The sequence below is a fragment of the Anomalospiza imberbis genome, unplaced genomic scaffold (genome assembly GCF_031753505.1).
Source record: "Anomalospiza imberbis isolate Cuckoo-Finch-1a 21T00152 unplaced genomic scaffold, ASM3175350v1 scaffold_175, whole genome shotgun sequence".
Classification (NCBI taxonomy): domain Eukaryota; kingdom Metazoa; phylum Chordata; class Aves; order Passeriformes; family Viduidae; genus Anomalospiza; species Anomalospiza imberbis.
The window spans coordinates 19,737-37,053 of NW_027099809.1; the positions used below are offsets into that span (position 1 = coordinate 19,737).

A 17,317-nucleotide genomic window follows, 5' to 3' on the forward strand; every position below is an offset into this window, starting at 1 on the left:
CCCTGGCAATGACCTGTGGTGGGAGTGAATGTAATGACAGGGCCATGGCCAGACCCTCATGTTCTTTGATCATGTCATTGGGAGGGGCAGGAAAAGGAACAGATGTCTTTCCAGCATGGATCACAGGGAACGTGGATCACCAGGGCTCTTCCCAACATGGGTTCTCCCATGGGGGATGAAGTTGGAGCCGTGCACGAAGCTCCTCCTGCAGTTGGGGCACTCACAGGGCTTTCCTTACTGGTGCCTCCGTTGGTGTCTGGCCAAGTGAGAGCTGCTGGAGAAGCTCTTCCCACACTGGGGACACTTGTAGGGCCTCTCCCTGGTGTGAATGCACTGGTGCTTGACAAGGGTGGAGTTGTGCTTGAAGCCCTTCCTGCAGTCGGGGCAGCAGAAGGGCCTCTCCTCTGTGTGAATGCGCTGGTGCAGGAGGAGATGGGAGCTGGTTGGAAACCTCTTCTCACACGTGGGACACTCATATGGCTTCTCCCCAGTGTGGATCATTTGGTGGACAATCAGATGGGACTTCTGGCTGAAGCTCTTGCCACATTCCCCACACTTGTATGGCCTTTCTCCAGTGTGGATCCTCCAGTGGCAGATCAAGTGGGACTTCTGGCTGAAGCTCTTCCCACATTCCCCACACTCATAGGGCAGTTCGCTGTTGTGGATCCTCTGGTGCTGGATCAGGCTGAAGCTCTGGCTGAAGCTCATCCCACATTCCCCACATTCATAGGGCCTCTCTCTGGTGTGGATTCGCCGGTGTCTGAAAAGCGTGGAGCTGTGCTTGAAGCCCTTCCCGCAGTCGGGGCAGCGGAAGGGCCTCTCCTCAGTGTGAATCCGCTGATGTACAAGGAGACTGGAGCTGGTCAGAAACCTCTTCTGACACGCAGGACACTCGTAGGGTCTCTCCCCAGCGTGGATGCGTTGGTGGGTGATGAGTTTGGATCTGAAGCTGAAGCCCTTCCCACACTCCCCACACTCATACGGCCATTCTCCGGTGTGGATCATCTGGTGGCAGTTCAGGTGGGAGCTCTGCCTGAAGCTCTTCCCACACTGCAAGCACTTGTAGGGCTTCTCCCCATGGTGAAGCTGCTCATGGCCCACCAGCTCTGAGCTCTGGCAGGAGCTCTGTCCACCTTCCTGGCACAGGGTGGGTCTTTCCTCCTCAGAGCACCCTGGGCTGGGTTTGCAGCCCCTCCTCCTGTGGGATCTCCTGGGCTTTTCCTCCCCGTTGGATTCCTGTGCCATGGAGACACTCAAAACAGCCTCTACCACGAGGTTCTGCCGTGGGGATTTGTCCTCCCTGGTCTCCATCCTCAGCTCCTTGTCTGGGGGACGAAAGACAAGGAGAGGATGGGATTTGCCTCCGTGCCATAGGGAAGGGGAAGGAGATCCCCCCAGTGCGTCCCCGGCAGGACGGGGTCGGCAGTGGGGCTGTCCTGCAACCAGGGGCCATGCTTGGCTGGGAGATGGAGCAGGAGAGAGGATGAAAGGGGCAGTGATTTCCTCCTCATGTGCATGGGTGTCTCGGGGCATCTTCCTCTTCCTCACAGCCTTTTCCTCCATCTGGCAAAGGCCTGGGAATGGGAAATTCTGTTTTGGGAGGAAAACAAGGGATAAGCACATTGAATTTTGTACTGGTTTGAAGGCAAACCAGGGGAGAGTCTAAGCCAGAATCACAATTTAATAAAAAAAATCAATATCAAGGCAATGATACAGAAACACTGGCTTAATCTGACAGAGACAGGATTTAACCTGACACCCCATTGGTCAGGGTGGTGGTAGCCGTCTGATGAAATGGAGGTTCCAGCCCTGTTGGAGTGATGATCGTGATTCTGTCAAAGCAGTGATGCTGTAGAAGGGATCACCTGATGGGTCTTGCTCTGAAGGTCCAGTGGTGGTTATGGAGCTCTTGTCCTCTGGGAATCCAGTAGGCAAGGTGGTCCTGGTGTTGCAAGGGTGAGATTATATCCAGGTAGGAATGCTTGGTTCCTCCCCCTGGGCGGAGCATCCCACAATGGGATGATGTAATTTTATCAGTCCTGCAGTGGCACTCAATGGCCCATTAACAGAAGATAGCCCCTGGAGGGCGTTATCAGGGTTGAGCCATGGAAGAGATAAAGAACACTGCCCCACCTGTTTATCACAGTTTATGAAGATGGTGACTGAAAACATACTTTTGGTTACATCTTACATTGCACCCTGAAACAGTGAGGCAATCCCTGCTCGGGATGGGGGGTGAACACCACCCCCCTTTCCAAACTGGCTCAGGTGTAAAACCCCCACTCTGGGAAGGCCACACACACAGGGGACAATGTCCCACTTGCCCTGCCCCAGGAGAGGTCTCTGTCCCGGTCACTCCCTTGCTCTCCCCCCTTTTCTCTTTCTTCCATCTCTCCCTCTACCTCACATTTACTGTTCAATAAAATCCACTTGGGATTTGGTCTCGTTAACACCTTAATTGGGGCATCTCTCTAACAATTTTATTAACCAGATTGAGACATTATTTTGGCACTGTGAGTTCAGGGCACTGATGTCTGACCCCAAGTGCCTTTGACAACAGCATGGTTCCCTCCTATCAGGAGGTTCTGGCTCTTTCTGGAGGAACTCTTGGAAACTTCAATGCAGCTTCCTGTGAGCGACTTTTGGGAGAACTTATGAGGAAAATGGGGCTGTTGTGGGTGGCCAGTGTAAAGAAAATATTTTGTTGTCCTTCCTAGAAATGTTTGTTAAAATCGCTGGTGGAAAGGGACCAAATGATACCAGCAAGACTGACAAGGGTTATTCACCACATGGTGAGGAACACAAGGCTGCCAAAAGTCCTAGTGATTTATTAAAGAAATATGGATATTGATCTAGTACCGATATCCAACTGTGATGGGCAAAAACTATCTAACAGTTTAAAGTTAGAAAGTATATGTTTATTATGATGCCAGGCAGCATTCGGGATAGCTCCCAAATACACACTGCACCTTTCAAATGATTACAGAGTCCTTTTATCCATACAAGTATTGAATACCCAAAATGCAATTACATATTCATAATTTTGGTACATCCCATTCCTCACTTCGTATGCTAATCATTTGAAAAGCTATTAAGCATGCGTAGTTTGTTCCTTGAAATGGGTCGGTCGTCCCTTTCATGGGGAGGGGTCCCAAAATGAGGAAGTAAATGAAGTCTTCCTCATTCTGACCTTTCTACCTTTTCAATGCAAATATGAAAAATGAACCTTGGTAGAGCTCCCATTCCCTGTCTTCAATTGGTTTCAGAACAGAGGAGGCCCACAATTGTCTTATGTTCCTAAAAGCTATTTGTCAGTTTCTATATTCTTCATTATAAACCCAGCTAACTAAACACTGTGTTGACAAGCAATCAGTTATTAGTTAACTACTAACTCTTAACTTCATCAAGGCCTACTCATTTGTTTTAATTAACTCTAGTAAGGCTTATTTCTAACTAAAATCTTAGCTTCTCTAAAATCTCTAAATCCCTTAAAGTTTATGTTTCACTAGAAGAAGCCCAGCTCAAGTAGCTAAATTCCCAAATAACTCCCAAATTCACAGGCTTGTGAGCTTTGCCAAATGTGAGAATAATTTTTTCTAATTTTCACTTTTATCAGAAACTGCCAACAGCAGAGCTGAAGCTGTGCAGGAAACGATGAAATTTCGAATTGCCACATTATTGCTACTACTGTCCGTTTATTCATGTTTGGGATTTGTTTGCATTTCCATCACAAGTGACATGTGGGAAGAGCAAATATTCCTCAAGGCATTTTATGTAGGGTGAAGTTTAATTTCTGCTGAGTTTGTTTTGTCCAGTGCCCAGGGGATGCTTGAGGTGTCTCTGTGCCTCTTTGTCCTGGCAGATGCTTGGGAGGGGCCTGGGGGGTTGTCCCTGTCCCTGTCACCCCAGGCCATTCCCCAAGGGGTGTCCCTGTCCCTCTCACCCCAGGCCATTCCCCAGGGGGTCTCCATTTCTCCATCGTTCTCACTCCAGGGAATGCCTGGGAGGGTCTCCCTATCTCTCACCCCTGCGCCAGGGGAGTGCTCAAGGGAGTCTCTCTCCCTCTCAGCCCAGGGGGTGCTCGGGAGTTGAAACAGGCTATTTTACAGGGTAAATTTAACAGGGTAGAAATCCATTTGTATTTAGGTGAAATGTGCTGCTTTGAATCATTAGTAGCTTGCCAGCATAGGTAAAATACGCTGTTTAGTCTGCTAGCTCTGCTGCTGAAACGTGGATGAAAAATCGATCCCCACAAATCCCGTATGGAGCTGTAGAGACTGTGTGTTTATTGCAGCGCTGGACGCATGTGGGGATCGTTCCCCTTCAAAGGACATGCACGCCCCTGTGTAAGAGACGGTCCCAAGTTCCCCTCATTTTTGCCTCATGTTTGCCACAATGGCAGAGACTGAGATCCTGGAGACCCCAATCAGAGTTCTGGCTTGGAGAGGTGGATGATTATTTTTGCAGGTGTATTTGCTGTGCCACCACGGACCACCGCTTTGAGCAGGGCCTGGCAAGGAGCGGCTTGTTCTACCTGCTTACACCTGCTTCACAATACCTGCTCAACCCATGAATTTTCCCACCTCTTGGCCAAATGAACTTTCTGGGGTAACTCTGGTGATCTCCCACGGAAGACCCCTCATCATGACCACTGTGACGGACGGAGATTGAAGCCCCTCCCAAAGACTGAGACTCAGACCCCTACCACAGGGAGGAGGGCTGGCCTGATCAATGTGAGATGTTTGCCCAGGTGTGGTCGATGGACCAAGAAGACAATGGCTCCCGCTCACTGCTGATAACATGACCTGTTCCCCTTTGGTGGCTTCAATGGACATTCATTGTCTTCTCCACGTCCCCCCCTTCCACAGAGGACTATAAAAGACCCCTGAGATAACCAAGATTATGAGATTCTCCCTGATGTGACACGGCTCCTTGGGAGGCACAGCAGGAGCAGCACCCTGGGAGCCTCGGGAATGCACCTCTGGGATCCACAGCACACACTCCCTGGGGCTGGAATTCCAGTTCCCAGCCAGGAAAAGATGTTCCTGCCCTTGAAGGCAAAGCTCTTACCAAGGAGCCAGAAGCCAAGTGGAGCAAGATCCTACAGTGACATTTAACTGCCAGCTTTCATTACTTCACCCATAGTTCTTGTAGCTCATGGATTAGGAATGAAATCAGGGCAGGGCCTTTGGTGGCAGCTGCCCTGGATCAAGGGAGACACTGAGAGAGACACAGAGCAGGCAAAGAGAGGCAGGAGAGAAAAGAGAACACAAACACTGAGAAGGTGGCACTCTGAAAACAGAACTGCAACTGACTGAAAAGGAATGGGATGGAAAGAAATAAGTTTGTAACTTGTATTTCCAATCAAAATACAATTTCCCCCCTTTCTCACAAACCTCCTCCTGGTGTCATTCAGCAGGGCTGTCAGAATATTCTTCATTCTGAATGGATGTTCCACGCAGCAGTCACAAAGAAACAGGGAATAGGGACTTTCCTGCTCGTGGGGAGTTTGGCATCCTCAGCTGAGGAGAGTAGAAGGCACCAGAAGGAAAGGACAGCTGGGCTTCACCCTTCCTCAGGAAAGAGGTGGGGAAAAAAATCTCTCGTCATGTCTGCAGCTGCTCCCTCAGGGATGTGAAGGCTGATCCCAGAGCCCCAAATGTCACATTCAGGGCTGCCCTCAGGGAATGCTCGCCTGGTATTGAGGGGCAGCATGGGAGCACCTGGATCTTGGAGAACCCAGCTGTCCCCCCATGTTTGGAGGTGCCTGAGAAGGGCTGGGATGATTCCAGGGACATCCTACAGTGACATCCCCCCTGTCCCGCTCTGCGTGTGCTCAGTCCCAAACCTGACCCTGATCCTGCCCTCAATCTCACTCCACGTTTAGTCACCCTCACAGTTCTGTATTTAATCTCATCCCAGTGCCAGACTCATCTAGCCTCAGACCCAATCCCAACCCCAGCCCTAAAGCCAATCCCATGTCTAGCCTTAGCCCCAATCCCAGCTCTAATCCAAATCTCAGTCCCAACTCCAACCCCAGCCCCAATTCCACCCTCGTCCTAAATACTCATCCCAAATCAAATCCCAGGTTCAGCCTTTCTGGGCGTTTGGGGTGTCTCTGCCACTGTGACCCAGATGACGTTTGGGCGGGGTCATACAAGGGCTGAGAGGGGCAGAAATTCCCCACCACCTCCCCAGGGATGAATAGGTCGGAGAGCCCCCTCCACCCTGAGCACCCTCAGCGGTGAGAGGGACACAGAGCCCCTGGTCCCCAGCCCTGCACAAGCATTCCCTGAGGGCAGAGGGATGGAGACTCCTCAAGCATCCCCCAGGGCAAGGGGACAAAGACCCCCGACCATTCCCTGGGCTGAGAGGGACAGAAACTGCCCCGAGCAACTCCTGGCACAGGGTGAGAGGGAGGGAGACCCCCGGCATTCCCTGGGGTGAGAACGATAGCGACCCCCTGGAGAATGGCCTGGGGTGTCGGGGACAGAGACACCACCTGATGAATGGCTTTGGGTGACAGGGACAGACCCTGGGGAATGGCCTGGGGTAAAAGGGACAGGGACAACCCCCCCAAGCCCCTCCCAAGCATCCCCCAGGGCGAGAGGCACAGACTGCCCTCGAGCATCCCCTGGGCACCGGACAAAAAAAAATCTCAGCAGAAATCAAACTTAATTCTGCATAAAATACTTTGATGAATATTTGGTATTCCCACAAGTCACTTGTGATGGAAATGCAAACAAATCCCAAACATGAACAAACCGACAATAGAAGCAATTCTGTGGCAATTCCAAATTTCATCGTTTCCTGCACAGCTCCAGCTCAGCTACTGGCAGGTTCAGATAAAAGAAAAGTGGAAATTCGCCCCAATACAGATTATTAAAAGGAAGGGAAAGCTCAGTCTACCTGTCACAAAGGTGACAGGGACAAAAAGAAAAATGATTCTCACATTCGGCTGTTGTAGATGCAGGCTAACCCAATAGGAAGAATGAAGATGTCTAACTCCAGTTCAGAAGGCTGAATGATTTCTTTATTATAATTATGCTATAATACATTAATATACTATATAAAAGAGGATACTATACGTACATGCGACTTTCTCTAACTATGATATCTAACTAACTCACAACTCGTGACCCTCTCTGGAGAGTCCAGACACAGGTGGATCTGATTATCCATTGGCCCAAACAATCCACCGTGATCCAACAAAGCATTCACTCCAGATAAACAATTCTCCAAACACATTCCACAAGAGAAAAACAAGGAGCAGAAACAGAAATTATTTTCTCTTTCATTTCTCTCTGTGCACCTTTATAAAAATCCTGAGAGAGAGAAAAATGTGCTTGCCACATTTGGCAAAGCCCCCAGGCCTGTGAATTTGGGACTTATTAGGGAATTTAGGTACTTGAGCTGGGCTTCTTGTAGGACTTCGTGCAGCCTTGTGTTCCTCACCTTGTGGTGAATGACCCTTGTCAGTCTTGCTGGTATCATTTGGTCCCTTTCCTCCAGTGATTTTAACAAACTTTTCAAGGAAGGACAACAAAATATTTTCTTTACACTGGCCACCCACAACAGCCATTTTCCTCATATGTTCTCCCAAAAGTCACACTGAAGAAGCTGCATTGAAGTTTCCAAGAGTTCCTCCAGAAAGAGCCAGAACCTCCTGATAGGAGGGAACCATGCTGTTGTCAAAGGCACTTGGGGTCAGACATCAGTGCCCTGAACTCACAGTGCCAAAATAATGTCTCAATCTGGTTAATAAAATTGTTAGAGAGATGCCCCAATTAAGGTGTTAACGAGACCAAATCCCAAGTGGATGTTATTGAACAGTAAATGTGAGGTAGAGGGAGAGATGGAAGAAAGAGAAAAGGGGGGAGAGCAAGGGAGTGACCGGGACAGAGACCTCTCCTGGGGCAGGGCAAGTGGGACATTGTCCCCTGTGTGCGGGGCCTTCCCAGGGTGGGGGTTTTACACCTGAGCCAGTTTGGGAAAGGGGGGTGGTGTTCACCCCCCATCCCGAGCAGGGATTGCCTCACTGTTTCAGGGTGCAATGTAAGATGTAACCAAAAGTATGTTTTCAGTCACCATCTTCATAAACTGTGATAAACAGGTGGGGCAGTGTTCTTTATCTCTTCCATGGCTCAACCCTGATAACGCCCTCCAGGGGCTATCTTCTGTTAATGGGCCATTGAGTGCCACTGCAGGACTGATAAAATTACATCATCCCATTGTGGGATGCTCCGCCCAGGGGGAGGAACCAAGCATTCCTACCTGGATATAATCTCACCCTTGCAACACCAGGACCACCTTGCCTACTGGATTCCCAGAGGACAAGAGCTCCGTAACCACCACTGGACCTTCAGAGAAAGACCAGACCCTTCTACCGGATCGCCGCTTTGACAGAATCACGTTCATCACTCCAACAGGACTGCAGCCACCATTTCATCAGACGGCTACCACCACCCTGACCAACGGGGTGTCAGGTTAAATCCTGACTCTGTCAGATTAAGCCAGTGTTTCTGTATCATTGCCTTGATATTGATTTTTTTTATTAAATTGTAATTCTGGTTTAGACTCTCCTCCTGGTTTGCCTTCAAACCAGAACAAAACTCATTGTGCTCATCCCTTGTTTTCCTCCCAAAACAGAATTTTCCTTCTCCAAACCATTGCGAAATGGAGGAGAAGGCTGCAAGGAAGGGGAAGGAGCCCCTGGAAACCCAGGCAGGTGAGGAGGAAGTCACTGCCCCTTTCCCCCTCTCTCCTGCTCCATCTCCCAGCCCAGCATGGCCCCCGACTACAGGACAACCTCTCTGCCAACGCCATCCTGCCGGGGATGCACTGGGGGGATCTCCTTCCCCTTCCCTAGGGCACGGAGGCAAATCCCATCCTCTCCTTGTCCTTCCTCCCCCAGACAAGGAGCTGAGGATGGAGACCAGGAAGGACAAATCCCCACGGCAGAACCTCGTGGAAGAGGCCGTTTTGAGCGGCTCCATGGTGCAGGAATCCAACGGGGAGGAAAAGCCCAGGAGATCCCACAAGAGGAGGGGCTGCAAACCCAGCCCAGGGTGCTCTGAGGAGGAAAGACCCACCCTGTGCCACGAAGGTGGACAGAGCTTCAGCCAGATCTTGGAGCTGGTGGTCCATGATAAGCTTCACCATGGGGAGAAGCCCTACAAGTGCTTGCAGTGTGGGAAGAGCTTCAGGAAGAGCAACAGCCTGATCTGCCACCAGATGATCCACACTGGGGAATGGCCCTATGAGTGTGGGGAATGTGGGAAGAGCTTTAGCCGAAGGTCCCACTTGATCAGCCACCAGAGGATCCACACTGGAGAAAGGCCATACAAATGTGGGGAATGTGGGAAGGGCTTCAGCCAGAAGTCCCAACTGATCATCCACCAAATGATCCACACTGGGGAGAGACCCTACGAATGTCCCAACTGTCAGAAGAGCTTTCAGACCAGATCCATTCTTCTCAAGCACCAGCGGATTCACACCGGGGAGAGGCCCTTCCGCTGCCCCCACTGCAGGAAGGGCTTCAAGCAAAACTCCCACCTCATCAGGCACCAGCACATCCACACCAGGGAGAGGCCCTACAAGTGTCCACAGTGTGGGAAGAACTTCTCCAGGAGCTCTCACTTGACCAGACACCAACGGAGGCACCAGTAAGGGAAGCCCTGCAAATGCCCTAGCTGCAGGAAGAGCTTCATGCACTGCTCCAGCTTCATCCCCCATGGGAGAACCCATGTTGGGAAGAGCTCTGGTGATCCATGTTTCCTGTGATCCATGCTGGGAAGAGATCTTTCCCTTTTCCTGCTCCTGCCAATGACATGGTGTGGGATCAAAGAACATGAGGGTCTGGCATGGCCCTGTCATTACATTCACTCCTACCTCAGGTCATTGCCAGGGGCAGGAAAGGGACTCTCTCTCTCTCTCTCTCTCTGTCCCTGAGGAGAAGGGTGTCCTTTCCAGGGAGGCGGAAATACATGGCCAGGAAGAGCCATCAGTTGTGATGTAGTTTTCCCTGTAAATAATTTTTCTTATCCCTTCTGTTATCAGTATTATTTCTGGTCCTGTTTGTTCCTTGTCTCGTTGCTGTTCCCAGTAACTTGTTCTCCTCCCAGCCCGGGATCTTTGCCTTTTGTGCTTTTGATGGGAGGCATGAGGGCAGCAAGGGGCAGTGCAGTTTTAGCAGGAGCAGGAAACTGGGGAATCCCATTCCTGAACCCCGGCCCTTGGAAACCGAGCATTCCAGCTGGTCCCAGCCCTGGTGACCATGGCAACAGCCTTGGGAGCGGATCCCTGGCTGGGGCTGTGGGAACCTCTTCACTCTGGTGCCCAGGGACAGGACTGGAGGGAGCAGCTGCAGCTGAGTGGGGGCAGGCTGAGGTTGGATCTCAGGAAAAGGTTTTTGCCCAGAGGCTGGTGGGGCACTGCCCAGGCTCCCCAGGGAAGGGTCACAGCTCCAGGGCTCTCTGAGCTCCAGCAGCGTTTGGACACCGCTGCCAGGCCCAGGCTGGCATTGTTGGGGTGTCCTGTGCAGGGCCAGCAGTTGGACTCGAGGATCCTGATGGGTCCCTCCCAGCTCAGCCAGTTCTGTGGTTCTGGGATCACATGGCCCTGGGGAGGGGACTGCCAATGGTTGCCATGGCAACGGGCTCTGGCTCCAGGCCTGAGCTGGTGTCCATGGCAACCACCCCTGGCATGGGGTCTCCATGGAGCTGCCCAGGGACTGACCATAGCAACAGGGGCTGGTGATGGTTGCCATGGAAACTGACCATAGCAACAGGGGCTGGTGATGGTTGCCATGGAAACTGACCACAGCAACACGGGTTCCTGGTGATGATTGCCTGCTAAGGATCAGATTTGTCACAGGCACTCAGAGGGGTTCCATGGGGACTTTCCAAGAGTCTCCAGGATCCTCAAGAGCTGGAATGTCACAGGCAGAGACAGGGGCTCCATGGAGACCTCCCAGGGGTTTCTGGGAATGGTAAAGAGCTGTGTGGTCAGAGGCAGTCACAGCCATCCCATGGTGACATCCCAGGGGACATTGGGCTGCAAAGGCACCGATCTGTCACAGGCACTCATGGGGGCTCCACGGTGACATCCCAGGAGTCCCCAGGCTGCCAAAGAGCCAGGATTTCACGGGCACTCACAGGGGTTCCTGCCATGGGCAGAGTGGGAGCTTCAGGCAAAAGCTTTATTTCCTTACTGGAGAAACTCCTGCTGAGTCATGAGGTGGAGAAATGTCCCCCAACAGCAACATAGATCCTCAAACCCCTGCAGGACCCCCAGACTTCTAGAATTCCTTCTAATAGAAGAGACTGGCAGTGGCTGGATCCCATCGCGTCCCTGCAGATTGGACAGGTGGAATTGAACCTTAATGCAATTTGTCCCAAACGATTAACAATGGAATACCAGATAAATCTGTATAAATACACCTATGATTGATTCTGATCATTATTAGATAAAACCGTCTATTTACAACACAGAATAAAATTTTAAAAATAGTTATTTACTCCTCAATATAGGAGCTATACCAATTATAGACTATTCTGCTCTAGGAAGCAATTTTGACGTCACCAGGGCCTTGCGGGAGTGGTTTGAGCCCACCGCAGGCAGAGCCTGCTGCTCCAGCAGGAACTGCCTTTCCTGGGCCAGGAGCAGGGCAGGTCCCACTGCAGGAAAAGCCCCAGGCCAGCCCCAGCACAGGGAAGGCCTCGGGCACAAGGGCAGAGTGCCGTGCTGGGAGCTGTGCCAGGGAGAGCCTGAGGCACCAAAGGCGCCTTGGCAGCAGCAGCTGCTTGCAGGGCATGGCCAGAAGCCTCCCTTGGCAAGCCGGCCTGGTGGCCAGCACTGCAGTGTCACTGTTGAGTAAGAAATGTCACAGGCTCATCAGAAAGCTGATTGGCATAATGTGCCATATGTTTGGAACTGCTCCTTTTTATATGCTGTTCCGATCCAGGTAGATAAAATCCCAGTGGCACATATCTGAGGTTTGCTAGGGAAGACAGTGTGGATCAATTCTGCCTCGAGTACAGACAAACCCATTGGTGGGATTGTCTTTGCTCAGGGACCAGGTTGTACATGGTGAATAATGCAGAAATATGGAAGAACTCAATGTGTACCTCAGGGAGATCTCATACGCAAATATCACTGTTTGTTGGATGTTACTGCCACTGTCTTTGCAATAACCACACAGACATGAGACAGAAGGAAATGTCGAAGGTTTGAGCAAGTGAGATAGAAGGAAATGTGCGTCAAAGGTTTCAGCAAGGGAGATGGAAGGAAATGTGTCTGAGTAAGTAAAAGATGGGAGTTTTTACTTGATGAAGTTTTTACATGACGTTTGGTAATATGTTGACGATATGGAGATAAGGAGTGGAATGTCCTAGGGTGACATTATGGTGCTTGCATCCCCAGTCATGTGTTCTGTTTATGCTTGATGCTATGTTCTGTGCCTTCAGGACTGGCTCCGAAAAGTGAAGGTTTGTTTTGTCTTGTTATCAGCTGGCTCACCTCCCCCCATGGTCTGTGTCTAGGAGAGGCTAGGGCTTGCTGGCTTTCTTGCTTGCTTGCTGGTTTGCTTGCTTTCGCTTTGCTCTTGCTCCTGCTTTTTGCTTTTGCCCTTGCTTTTGCTTATTAGTTAGTTTAGCTAGGCAATCCAATTTTTTCCCTGGACTGTTTTTTTTCTTTCCCTTTCCTGAATACCATTTGAACCTGCTCATGATTGGGACCTGGGAAACACCAAGAAACACCGAGAGCCAGCATTTTGTGACCTGCAGCAGCCATCTCCAGCACCGGAGACCGATAACTAGGCAACCACTCCCAGGAGAGACTTTCTGAATTTGTCACCTCTTCAGAGCGTAGAAAGACTTTTTGTCATCTGGTGTTGTTCATTTTTTGTGCTGGGGAGTGCTTTGCCTGCTCAATAAACAGGTTGTTTCCACTACTCTCTGAGGAAATTCTTCCTGAACCAGGTGGGGGAGGGGCGGTGGGGGGTTTGCTTTCTGGGGGCTCCTTCTGAAGGTTTTCTCCCAAATTTGCCCAAAACCAGGACACATTACTACATCAGCGGGCTGTTCGTTGGTGAGATCCAGCAGGGCCCTGTTCAGCCTGTGCTCAGCAAACTGACTGGCCATGAGCCACTGGTGGATGTACCTCACCATGGCAGGCACCTGGCGAAGGCACGGGGAGACTTGGAAAGCTGCCAGAGGGAGGAATGTCCCCAGCTTCCCCAGAGAAGTGCTTTCCTTGCCACCACACTGCCATGGCCTCAAAGGCTTCTAGTGACAAGTAGGCATGGCTTGGGAGGCCAAGCAGTTCCTGGGAGGATCAAACCCTGGCCACAGGCTGCTTACTTGCTTTGGATTGCAAAACCCTTCCTCTACGAGCATATCTAGCAGGGCAGCACAGGTCTCGTGTGCAGGGCTAGCTCCAGCGCCTTCTTCCTCTTCCTCCACCCAGGAAAGCTGGGGCACTCTCGTGGGTCTCTGCTCCATGTCAGTGACTGGATTTGTGGCTACTTGCAGGAGAGATGCCTCGGAAAACTCCGAGTCAGCAAGGCCTGAAGTCGTGCCTGGAAGGCACCTTCAAGAGAGAAGCCTCAGGAAGGCTACAGGACAGCAAGTCCTGCACTCTGGTCTCAAGGGCTTCTGCCACAGGGACAGGAGACTCCTGTCAAGGATTGTGGTCTGGCCTCGAGGGCACCGGTGGCAGGGATGGGAGATGCCTCTGGGGCACCAAGTCCCACGGTCTGCCCTCGCGGACACCTGCAGGAGAGAAGCCTCAGGAAGACCACGGGTCACCAAGTCCTGTGGTCTGGCCTCGAGGTCAGCTGCAGGAATAACGCCTCGGAAAAGCTCCGGGTCAGACACGAACAAGTGCGCTGTGCGGGGGCACCTCACGGCACGGCTCTGTCCCATCCTGTCCCGTCGCGTGCTCCGAGCACTGTGGTGTGGTCTTGTCACCGCCAATTCCTATGTCACCCCGTGTCACAAAGGGCCCTTGGACACGCTGTCCCGTTCCATGCCACGGTGACCGTGCTGCACCGTGTCACAAAGGGCCCCTGCACACACTGCCCCCTGCCCTGGGGCCGCCCCCAGCCCACCCAAAGTGGCTCAGGTTGGAAGGAATCCCTCATCCCAAGTGTCTAAGACAGCCCAACAGGATCTTTAGGAACGGCTCAAACCATCAGCAAACGCTGCCCTGCTCTGCGGGCTCAGGGCAGCAGAAGGAGCCCCCAGGGCTGCCGACGCAGCCGCGCTGGGAAGGGCACGGGGCCTTCACAGAAGCTGGCATGGCCTCCTTGGGACACGTCCCGGCTGGTGGCCATCCTAAACCCGCGGGTGTGACACATACAAGGAACGTGTGGGCCAGGGCAGGAATGCTGTTCTGACCCCTGGGGCCCAGGGAGCGCTGACATCAGCAGGTGTGGCAGGGTCCCTGCCCAAGCAGACCTGCCACCCCCCGAGCCCTGGCAGCACCGGTGCCCGTCTCCTGCCCCAGAGACCTGTGCCCGTGGGGGGCTTCTGTGCCAGAGGGAGCCAAAGCCCACGTGAATTGGGGGCTGCGCTCCTGCCTGCAGGGGCTGTTGGCAGGAGCACTTGGAGCAACTGCTGGCAACACTTGTTCTCTTTCAGAAGCTCTTACTCCATGCTGAAATTATTTTCTCATTGCAGTTATTGCCTTCAGCACAAAAACACCTTAGCGGTGAAGGCACAGAAGAGTCTTGCAAGTAAGAATCCTCAATTCAGGAAAGCTTTAACTGCCATTGCTCGACTCAAGTAGTTCCAAAAAGTTGCAAACTTCCCAAATTAATTGGGATGGCCTGAGGAGGTGAAGAGTTGGAATTTTGCTTCCAATCTCAAAGCAGCAACTCATTTACCTTAACCTCATCCACGGAGGGTCACTTTACAGAACATAACACTACACAAAAAAAGGAAAAAAATAAGGGCCATTCTTTGGTTTTCTATGAACGGATGATAATATCCTCATTCTCTTAAGGAATAAAAGCTCTCAAGAAATGAGAGTCCACTCAGTGGTACAATAGTAGCTCAAAGAATTGAGTAGATGGCAAAAGGGCTAATCCTCCCCCTGGTACAGAGATCTGAGTGACCAGTAAAGTACAGCTCTCCCCTCTTGTTCCCTGCAGGAGAATCAGGACCATGAAGAGGAAAAGTCACAGATATTCCTTCTGGCCTCCATAACCAAAGCTGTGCCAAAGCACAGATGCTGCCTTCAAACTGACTCAAATTCCAGCCTAGACCTCTCACCTTCCAGACAACTCCTTCTCCAACACCCCACCAGCACCAGCCCCCCAAACTCCCGCACAGAAGCTCTCAACACCCCGCCAGGAGCCCCAGCTGTCCCCGTCCCTCCGCAGAGCTTTCCCACCCTCCAGCAGACGCCCTGGTTCCCTGCAGGTGCCGTGGGATGGCACTCAGGAGGATCTGCTCCAAGGCCTTCCCCTGGAGCACGCTCAGGCTGCCAGGCCTATGGATCCTGGATCATCCTTCCCACCGAGCCTTCCTGTGCACGGCTGCTCCATTTGCACCTTTGCGCTCAGCTCGGACTTCTCCACTTCACCAGGAGTGCTGGGAAAGGATGGAGAGCAGCCTGGCAAGCTCTTTCTGCAGCTCCCTCTTTACCCTTGGGGAGGTAGAACATTCCACAGGAAAGCAACTGGTGCCACAAGGAGCGGGTGGCCTCAGGCACCTTTGGGGATGGAACAAGGCCTTTGTTTGACATGAGTAAGCACAAGCAATTCACATGAGTAAACAAGTAATTAGCACAGACATGCCTAAGTACTTAGCAGCAGTTAGCATAACAAAAACCTGGTGGCCTAACTTGACATGAGAGTGACCTGACAAAAAGCTTTAGACACAGTCTACCAGAAGAACTAAGGGCAAGTGTGGAATCAGCCCTGTGCAGGGAAGCCCTGAGGAAGACTTTGTGCTGCTTTGGGGCATCCAGACCGCTCCTGGCCAGGGCCTGGACATCAGCTTCAAGTATGGGAATCTGACAGAATGTATTTCCAACCGCCTGCCTATGGAATCACCTCAGCAGTGTAAAGATGGATGGTGATTTTGATACAACTCCTACATCAACCCACTGAAATTTATATGTGGCAGAGAAACACTTTAGTGGGGTGCAGACCCCTGCCCTCCTGCCAGGTCAATAAAAGGGCTTTTGGCTGACAATGCATTTGTCTGCCGATTTCTTTGAATGAGGGAGACCCCTCAGGACAGCTGTATCCTGAGGGAACACCGTTGGCCTTGGCCTGTAGGCACCTGCACAAGCTTAAAATCAGCTGCCTCAGCTTCCAGGACCTCTCTTGGCCAGCATCCTGACGTGGATGCAGGACTGCTGTGAGGCACTGCTGGGACCCAGCGGGACAGGACCAGCTGTCTCGTGTCCACGCAGCACCCCTCACACAGCCAGGGCCATCCCGAAACCAGACAAACGCTCACGTGTCGGCACAGGGGAGCAAGTAGCACTGGGCTCCTCTCAAGGTATCTCAAAGTTCGAGAATCCACCACAGCACTGGTAAATTTTTGGGGGGACCAAGGACTTTGAGTATCAAAAGGGAAACTCCAATTTGTAGGAGGGAAGTAAAATGCCTAGGACATGTGATTTGTCAAGGGGGCTGGCGGCTGAACCCTGAGAGAATTGCAGGGATAGCCTCACTCCCATGACCAAAAACTAAGAGGGAAGTCAGAAGGTTTTTAGGCCTGTTGGGATATTGCAGGCTATGGATTGAAGGATACATGTAGGCCATCAGGTTCTTGTTTGAAAAGTTAGCAGAAGAAGACATTAGGTGGGAAGAAGACAACAAGCAAATTTTGAAGCTTTAAAGCAAAAATTAGTCAGTGCAGAAGCACTGAGTCTTCCTGCCTTAGACAAACCCTTCTATCTGTTTGTGGATATAGAAAAAGGGGCAGCACATGGAGGGTTAGCCCAGGACCAGGGAGGATCCAGGAAACCAGTGGCCTATTTATCAAAACCGCAAGACCCTGTCAGCTGGGGGTGGCCAACCTGCATTCAGGCGGTGGCAGCGAGCGCCCCACTCGTAGAAGAAATCAAAATAATTAACCTTTGGGGGAAAACTGAAAATATATACCCCACACTAAGTAAGGAGTATCCTCAGCTAAAAGGCTGAGAAATGGCTCACTGATTCCCAAGTACTAAAATATGAAGCCATCTTAATAGATAATGGTTTAGAGCTAGTCGTGAGTAACCAACTCAACCCTGCCCAGTTTTAGATGGAAAACCAGGTGAGGAATTAATATATAATTGCCTAGAAGTTATAAACTAT

The 17,317-nt window shown here is 51.5% G+C and overlaps 1 protein-coding gene across 1 annotated transcript in view; it reads right to left on the reverse strand.

The window, feature by feature from the left end:
• Positions 1 to 234: 234 nt before the first annotated feature.
• Positions 235 to 17,317, reverse strand: part of LOC137466329 (zinc finger protein 420-like) — a 127,726-nt gene continuing 110,643 nt past the window's right edge. Inside the window, exon 3 of the mRNA XM_068178090.1 lies at positions 235 to 1,133. Within this exon, the coding sequence (XP_068034191.1) occupies positions 235 to 1,133 (899 nt within the window). The remainder of the gene's footprint in view (positions 1,134 to 17,317) is intronic.